The 8,840-nt window shown below is 56.8% G+C and overlaps 1 protein-coding gene across 1 annotated transcript; it reads right to left on the bottom strand.

Moving 5' to 3' along the window:
* Window positions 1-2,204: 2,204 nt before the first annotated feature.
* Window positions 2,205-7,940, bottom strand: SNAI1 (snail family zinc finger 1). The gene is made up of 3 exons (XM_011993195.1): window positions 7,779-7,940; window positions 6,560-7,087; window positions 2,205-3,231 (listed from the first exon to the last, which is right to left on the bottom strand). Exons 1-3 carry the CDS (start codon window positions 7,858-7,860, stop codon window positions 3,047-3,049), a joined length of 795 nt encoding a protein of 264 aa, XP_011848585.1. The 5' UTR covers window positions 7,861-7,940; the 3' UTR covers window positions 2,205-3,046.
* Window positions 7,941-8,840: the final 900 nt, after the last annotated feature.

Here is an 8,840-nt window from a genome sequence, read left to right as displayed (position 1 = left end):
TTTTTTTTTTTGAGACAAGGTCTCGTTCTGTGGCCCAGGCTGGAGTGCAGTGGCGCGATCTCAGCTCACTGCAACCTCAGCCTCCTGACCTCAAGCGATTCTCCTGCCTCAGCTTCCCAAGTAGCTGGGACTACAGGCATATGCCACCACACCCGGCTAATTTTTGTATTTTAGTAGAGACGTGTTTTTGCCATGTTAGCCAGGCTGGTCTCGAACTCCTAGCCTCAGGTGAGGCCTGTTTCGGCCTCCCAAATTGCTGGGATTACAGGCATGAGCCAGGGTGTCTGACCCCCTCTGGCTTTCTCATGGTCTCCCTGCCTTTGTCTTTCTTCTCCTGGACCCCTGAGATCCATTCTTCGCAGCAGCCAGGGAGATCTTCGAAGGAAAGGTACAGCAGGCCTCAGCACCAGCCTGCTTTAGAGCCCCAGTGGCTGCCCTAGGGGCTTAGACAAAATTCCCACCTGCTTAGCACCACAAGTTCTGCAGAGCTGGGCCCACTCTCCTCTCCCACCCTGTCTTCCCAGTCCCTCCGCCATCCTGGTCTTTCTCATGGGGGCAGCACATTCCAGCAGGCTTGCTATTCCCTCCCCCAGATCCTCCCCTGCCGGCATCTTTCTCCTTCTTCAGGTCCAGGCTGGAATTCAGTTCTTTCAGGGCTCTCACCGCCTTGGCCTGGGGAGCCCCACCCCGCTGTTCTCTAGTGCCTGGCACTCTTTCATTCTGTCCTGGCACCATCGCTGTAGAAAAGCGGCTTGTTTATTTAATCGCTTGTTTGTTTTCCCTCTCCCCAACCAGAACATACGTCCCATGAGCGCAGGGATGGCCTGTCTTGTTCACGGCTGTAACCCCAGGGCCTGGAACAGAGCCTGGCACACATGGTGCCCTTGAAACCCCTGAATGAATGAATGCCTCTGTACAGTCTCCGAGAGGAAGGCACTACTGTCACCCCGTTTTATAGAGGCAGAAACTGGGGCCCTCAGAGGGAGAGAGCCTTGCTCCAAGTGCCCTGAGAGTCGGGGGCATGAGCCCAGCCTACCTAACTCCCAGGATGACCTGAGGGCTGGGCTTGATGACCTCAGGCAAGCCCACCTCTGTGCCTCATTTTCCAGAGGCCCAACCCCCGGGGATTATGTGAAGTCATGAAATCATTCACTCAGAGTCAGCACCTACTGTGGGTGGATGGAGACGACCTAGAGGGACCCGCAGGGACCCAGGACACAGTAGGCCTTCAGCTCATGGATGCCCAATCCCCATCCCCCCAACTCCCTAACTTCCCTTCAGGGAGGCAGGCCACAATTTGGCGATTGTTAGAGAACGTTTTTTTTTTTCCTTTTGGGAGGAAAGCTGCAAGTCATTAAGGGCTGCTCCCGGCCTGCGGGTCACCATTTCCTGTTTAGAAGAAAGAATCATCTCTCCTTTGGAACATGAAGCTCCCCCCACCCCCAGCCTGACTCCGGGGCTCCGAAGCTCCGGGACGCCTCAGCTCCTCGCAGGAAACTGGCACCTCCAGCACCTTTTGTGTTCAAAAAGGACACTCATTTTCTCCTGGCCCCAGGAGGCCCCCAGTGGTGAGGTCACCACCGTTGGCCCAGCCGGCGGGGAGTGAATTACCCTAGCCCAGGACGCAAGCTGACCGTCCCGCAGTCCTCGGAGCAGGAAGCTGAGTGACCCCTACCCTTTGGCCTGGCTTCTCACCCTCCTGGCTCCAGCCAGCCAATTTCCTTGCATCAAAGGCCATTTGGTACCCAGCAGCAAGACGGAGGTGTGGGACTGACAAGGAGGCCCGAGGGGGCCGGGAGCCCTTGGAAACAGGAAGGACATCCTCTGTCTCCTTGGTCGCATTCCACTCGCATGTGGGGGAAGCGGCCCCAAAAGACCTGCAGTGCTGGGGCAGCTTTGCAGCCTGCCTAGTTGATAAGACCCAGGAAGCCAGCTTTGTACCCCATGCGCCAAATCGGTTTCAAAATTCAAGAATGAGAAAGTAAACAAGAGCCACAGTGTATAGTGAAGAGCTCATATGGATGCTGCTGGCTCACCCAGACACCAGCAGACAGAACACCCAGGACTCCAAAGCCCTGTGAGGTTTCCAAGGACAAGATTTAAGGCTGTGTCAGAAATATCTAAGCTTCAGGAATTCCTGTCTCCTCCTCCCCTACCAAAGACCTTTTAAAATACCCACTCCTCTATTACACCAGACTCTTTTCAATATATAAATTAACTGCTTTATTGAATATCAATAAACTGTACATATAACTATACAAAACGTTTCCTTGATACAAAATGTTTGAAATATAAATACCAGTGTACCTTTAAAAATGTAAACATCTTCCTCCCAGGCCCACCTGTCAGGCCCCCAAAATAGTTCTGGGAGACACATTGGTCAGACCAGAGCACCCCACTTGGGCCCCCGACAAGTGACAGCCATTACTCACAGTCCCTTTTGAGACACTGTTAAATTGCCCGGGAAACAGGTGCCACCCCACCAAACAGGAGGCTGAAATAGCTGCCCGGGCTTGGGGCATCTCAGACTCCAGTCTGCCACCGCCTCCGCAGGGCCCGGGGCTGCACCTGGGGGTGGATTATTGCATAGTTAGTCACACCTCGTGGAGGGTGGCCTGAGGGTTCCTTGTGGGGGTGTGTGTGTGAGGGGAGTGGGGTCCCCTGAGTGGGGTGGGAGCTTCCCGGTGAGTCTGTCGGCCTTTGTCCCGTAGCTCAAAGCAGCTGTATCCAAACAGCTCTGGATACAAAAACCCACGCAGAAAGGCCAGCTCAGGAATCCCCCGGGGGCTGGGGCTGCCAGCTGCCCTCTCTCCACAGAAAAGGCCACGGGAGGGCCTCCTCCAGAGCCCACTGAGGGACCCAGACAGAGGAAACAGAACCAGAAAATGGTCTTCAAGGTCCTGTGGGGCTGATGCAGCCAGAAGTGGGGCACTCAGGAGGGAATTCCACGGCAGTGAGAAGGACGTGGGGTCGGTCCTTCCTGCTGGATTGGGGGAAGGCTGTCGGGCAGGGGGCAGGTATGGAGAGGAAGAGGGAGCCTCAAGGGTCAGCGGGGACATCCTGAGCAGCCAGACTCTTGGTGCTTGTGGAGCAGGGACATTCGGGAGAAGGTCCGAGCACACGCCTGGCATTGGTACTTCTTGACATCCGAGTGGGTCTGGAGGTGGGCCCGCAGGTTGGAGCGGTCAGCGAAGGCGCGACTGCAGTGGGGACAGGAGAAGGGCTTCTCGCCTGGGAAGAGAATGCCAGAAAGGCCGAATGAGCCGTGGGACAACAGCTGGCAGTGATGGGAATCCCTCCCCGCATACCCTAAACCCCGAAAGAATCCCACGATCCCAGGAAAGTCAGGCCTCAAACATGCAGCCAGAGTCCAAAGGCTGGGACCTGACGGAGCTCTGCTGCTTCCCACTGTGCAACTCTGGGCAAGTTGTCTGGCTTCTCTGAGCCTCCATTTTTCCACCTGTAAAATCGGGCTATCCATCCCGCACTCATAGGGGTTGGTAAGTGACAGAAGGTAGGGCACAGTACTCATCCACATCCCGCAGAGATGTGCGAAGTGGTCAACGATGACCTAACATCTTTACTGATTCGTCCTACTGTCACTTATCGGGGCCAAAGCCAGAGTCAGCCTTAAGAGGCCTCCCTACCCCCACCTCCAAGCTGGTTAGGCCACTCCTGGGGCTGGGCCAGCAGCCTGCTTTCCTTACTACCCCACCTCCCATGCTGTAATCCCAAATCTCCTTGTCTGTTCTCCAATCAGGCTGAGTCCCATAAGGGCAGGGGCCTTCTTTGAGTTCATTCTAAGCCCCAGCCCAGGGCCTGGGCCCCTTTCTAACACCAAAGAGGCTACAGAAACCTGTGCCTCTGACACACCATCTGCCTGGCCAAGGCTGTGTCGGAAAAAGTCTTGCATACGGAGCTGGGTACCCAGTAAGTCCTCAATAAGCCCTTAGAGAATAATTAAGTCTGCTTTAAAAATTAAAAAGGCCTCAGAGGAGTCTGCCCCTCACTCATGCCTTGTAATAATCCCTGCTCCAACCAAAAGGCTACAGTTCCAAAAACACCAATAATGCTGTTTGTTTTTTTCTGGGGGATGCAGCATTTTCCACATAAAAGGTCATAACAATAACTCATTAAACAAAAATCTATTGAAGCCGGGTGTGGTGGCTCACGCCAGTAATCCCATCACTCTGGGAGGCCGAGTGAGGCAGGAGGACTGCTTGAAGCCAGGAGTTTGAGACAAGCCTAGGCAATAAAGCCAGACCCTGTCTATAATTTTTTTTTAAATCTATTGATCTCCTACTATGTGCTAGACACTACTCTATAATACTGAATAGTCTCTTTAAAAAATATGCAATTCTCCAATCCCCTCACGCCCAGTCTGACACGCCCGCGAGGCCAGGGCCTGTCTGTGAAATCCCAGCGCTGGATGGAATTTAAGAGCTGAGAGTGAATTCATTCCATCACCTCCTGGGTGCCTAGGGTGCTACACTGAGCTACCAGGGTAGGAGGGAGTCCAGAGAATGATTCCAATGGGACCCATGCATTCCATAGGGACTTATGGAGCACCTGAGAGCTGGACTCACTCTCATGGGGCAGAAATGGAAACTCGCCACTCCAAAGGGTGGGGGACACAGAGGACTGGGGGAGGGGTGCCTGAGCACCACTCCACTCTGCCATTACTCAGCAGCCTCCCCACGCCAGGCCTGAAGGGTTTGCTGATTGCATTCTAAGTCTTCATGTGAATGAGAAGGGTAAGTTCACCCTTGTGAACTAAGGGCTGACTCTAGAGATCTGGAAAAGGGGCTGGAGTCCTTTTGTAAGACTGGAGTTACGATGGCACCCCCCTTCCCTTCCCAGGGCTGTTGGTGAAGTCCCAGGCACTACCTCCTGCACAGTAAGTACTCTAAGTGTGATGAGACACAAACCCGAACAAAAGGGGAAGGAGACATTCTAGGACATGATGGGCTGGGGGCGGGAGCTGCACGCATATGCAGGAGGCACAGACCCCCACTCCTCAGATCCCTCGCCCCCCAGACGCCTTCATGGTACTCCTGGCAAGTGTGAAATCGGCACCAGGCCGGCGGGGACAAAGGGCGCCGAGGGGGGCACTGTACATGCGATACCCCCGGATTAAAGGGGCCTGCCACGCAGTGCGCCAGCAGCTGCGCCTGGAACAGGTGCTGGGCACCCCTGCCCCATGCACCTGCTCCACTCCTCCCAGCCCCCACCCACTGGGCCCACCATTAAGGCACACAATGGGAGTCAATGAGGACCGAAATGATACATTTCAAGGGGATTTCTGTGCCTCAGCCATGCCTTTACATTAAAATAATGTCCGGATGGGAGGCGAGAGAGGCAGGCAGGAGAGCAGTATCCTGAGGGGTTCAAATCTCCCAAAATAGAGCCCTGTGAGCTGGGCAGGCACGGGGAGGCCAGCAGTTGGACCTTTACATGTTAAAATCAGGGCTACTGGTGCAGGAAGGAAAAGAAATGGGTAGCCTTAGTCGAATAAGATGCCAATAAAGCCCGCGAAATGCCAGTCCTCCCAGATACCTCACTGACCCTCACTGCTCAGAGGTCAGGCGCCGGGCCAGGAATGGTAGAACCTGGCCAGCTTGAACCCTGTGGAATCTTCTCCCTCAACTGTCCCTCACCAAAGAGCAGCTCCAGGCACATTGGCTGCCACCGTTCAAGTTCTAAAAAGTTCTACCTTTTCTCCATGTCCAGAAAGTTTTCTACATATTTAGTAAATTTTCAAAAGACGTGATTGTGTTTTCTGCCCTAAAATTGCTGTTTCCTGGTCTGTGTGCTAGGATTGAGTGGGGGTGGGGAAGCCGACCTGAGAACTATTCGGGTATAATAAATTACTATAAAGTGATTAGCCACCTTTACAGCCACTCTCTAAAACATATGCCATCATAATTCTCCCGAGTCTCAGAGAGGTTAAGTTGCTTGCCCAAAGTCACACAGCAGGGAAGCAGAGCAAATGCCAAGGAACCATTTTTGTGAGTTTAGCAGGTACCCGGCACTTTGCCAGGTGATTCCCATATGCATTCCTGCATTTAGCCTGTACAGAAACCCCACAAGCTGTTCTCATGACCATCTGAAAGATAGAGAAAATGAGGCTCACAGAAGTGAAACATCAGCCTAAGCTTTGAGAAAGTTCTCAAAGGATTCAGAGCCAGGTGGGGGGTCTGACAACATCCTGTCTGGCTAGGGAGGGGGCGGACCGGGAGAGGGTGGGGCTGGGTGGGCCCCTTCACACCTGTGGCCCCCAGAGCAAGGTGTTGGTTGCACCTTTCCGATATCCAGCTCCAGCCCATTTGGCTGAGAAACAGGCTGCAGGGATTGGGAAGGTGTCTGCTTTGCCCATCTGCTTAGCTGATGAAGGAACGTTTCTGCCAAACATTTCCAGAGAGCAGGCCCCTGAACTTGAGCTAGAAGTTAGGAGACTCGGGGCCTCAGTGTCCACAACTTTGCGAATGAGAACAGCAAGTCCAGATTCACAAAAGCTGCCACAGAAAGCAACGGTGGGGGCGCCTGGAGGGGCACTTACCAGTGTGGGTCCGGACATGGCCTTGTAGCAGCCAGGGCCTGGAGAAAGCCTTCCCGCAGGTTCCGCAGACGCAGGGCAGCGTGTGGCTTCGGATGTGCATCTTGAGGGCACCCAGGCTGAGGTATTCCTTGTTGCAGTATTTGCAGTTGAAGGCCTTTCGAGACTGGAGATCCTTGGCCTCAGAGAGCTGGGCCAGCTGCTTGGGCACTTGGCCCAAGCCTGGGAAGGCAGCATAGGCCTCAGCCTCCAAGGAAGAGGCTGAAGTAGAGGAGAAGGACGAAGTAGCCGGTGAGGGTGGGCTGGGAGGCTGGGAGCCTTTCCCACTGTCCTCGTCCGACAGGGAGGTCAGCTCTGCCGCCCTGGGACTCTCCTGGGGCCGAAGGGAGGCCCAGGCAATTGGCTGGGCTTGGGGCGCCAGGACAGAGTCCCAGATGAGCATTGGCAGCGAGGCGGTGGGGTTGAGGATCTCTGGAGGTGGGATGGCTGCCAGCAGGTGGGCCTGGTCGTAGGGCTGCTGGAAGGTAAACTCTGAGAGAGAAAAAGCAGAGTCAGGCGTTAATTAAATCATTCACTCAATCAACAAACATGAACCCACCGCTGGCCAGGGGCTGGGTAGGGCTGATTCTCAACACATAATTAGATCAAAAAAATGATCCACAGGACAGACCAGGTTCCTGCCCTCCTGGCCCAGGTCACCCAATCTGAGTCTCTCACAGGTAGGACCCCCAGTTGAAGGGGGTCATTTCCAGATCTCCCTCTCCTAAGTCCCAAGTCCCTAGCCTGAGGCCAGAACCCCATCACCCCAGCCCTGGAGCCACCACCCTGCCCCAATCCCCCTCCTCACACACATCTCGTCTCCCCACCCCTCCCCTCAACCCTCTGGACTCCGGACTCTCCCCAGCAGCGTCCAGAGGGCCTTCCTGACACAGGCCTCCTCTCCCACTCTCGCGGAGCTCCTCCGCCTCTCGCCGGCTACACAGGCCACCCAAGCACAAAACCCCTGCTCTCTACACAGCACTCCCCCAACCACCCAGACCGATCCCCGGGACTGGGGACCCACCTGCCCGGTCTCCCGAGCCCAAGCCCGAGCCCGCAATGCTCCACAAAACACCCTGTGACTCGATCCTGGCTCAGACAGGCCGCCTCCCTCAGGTGGCCCCCACGCAGCCTTCGCCTGTCTCCCCCAAACCTCCTGGAGCCCAGTACCCCTCCAACACACCTGGATTAGAGTCCTGCAGCTCGCTGTAGTTAGGCTTCCGATTGGGGTCGGAGGGCTTCCTGACGAGGAAAGAGCGCGGCATGGTGGCCGAGGCACTGGGGTCGCCGAGTCGCGCAGGAGCAGCGCAGAGGTACCACTCACAAGGCCGGTCCGCGGCGCAATGAGTGCAGCCGCGCCGCCAACTCCCTTAAATACTCCAAGGCGGTGGGAGGGGAGGGGCCTCATCTGCCACGCCCCTTTGTCACCTCCGCGCCAATCGGAGGCCCGTCTCCGCCGAAGGCCACTCCCCGAGCAGGTGCGCCGGGGGCTGGCCGGGCTCTGTCTCTTATACACATCTAGATGTGTATAGGTACCACTCACAAGGCCGGTCCGCGGCGCAATGAGTGCAGCCGCGCCGCCAACTCCCTTAAATACTCCAAGGCGGTGGGAGGGGAGGGGCCTCATCTGCCACGCCCCTTTGTCACCTCCGCGCCAATCGGAGGCCCGTCTCCGCCGAAGGCCACTCCCCGAGCAGGTGCGCCGGGGGCTGGCCGGGCTCGCGCCGCGTGGCGCTGGGAGCCCGGGCGGGGGCTCCTCCGAGGCGGAGTTCGCAGGCGCAGCGCCGGTCGTCCGTGGTGCTGGGACTGTCCGGGGCGGGACGTCGAGCGAAGCGAGGCCCCTGCGAGGTGGGACCCCGCCAGAACGCCGCGCGCCCACCTGCTCAGCGCCCCGTGGTCGGAGCGCTTCTGACGCCCCCTGGCGCTGCGCGCGGGCCGGGACACCTGACCTTCCGACACCCGCCCCCGCCTCGGGCTTGGGAGGGGGCGGAAATTTCCTCCGCCCGGCTGGCGCCTGGAGAGCGTGGCATTGACGAGGGAAATGCACATTGCTGGGGAGGAAGCGAGGAAACGGACACCGCACGTGGCTCCTGGCGGCGTGAAATGCTACGGCCTTTTTGCAAAGCAGCCTGGCCCAGCTAGCGAAGAGCGCCCGTTCCTTCCCTTAGCCAGTGTTTGCGGAGGGCCCAGCTGTACCTGGGGCAGGGCACAGCCCCGGACAGGACATTCAGGGCCTCTCCCGAAG

Source organism: Mandrillus leucophaeus, unplaced genomic scaffold (genome assembly GCF_000951045.1).
Source record: "Mandrillus leucophaeus isolate KB7577 unplaced genomic scaffold, Mleu.le_1.0 Scaffold428, whole genome shotgun sequence".
NCBI classification, from domain to species: Eukaryota; Metazoa; Chordata; class Mammalia; order Primates; family Cercopithecidae; genus Mandrillus; species Mandrillus leucophaeus.
Note: the sequence above shows the minus strand (reverse complement) of the source record. Positions and strands in the feature narration are given on the sequence as shown.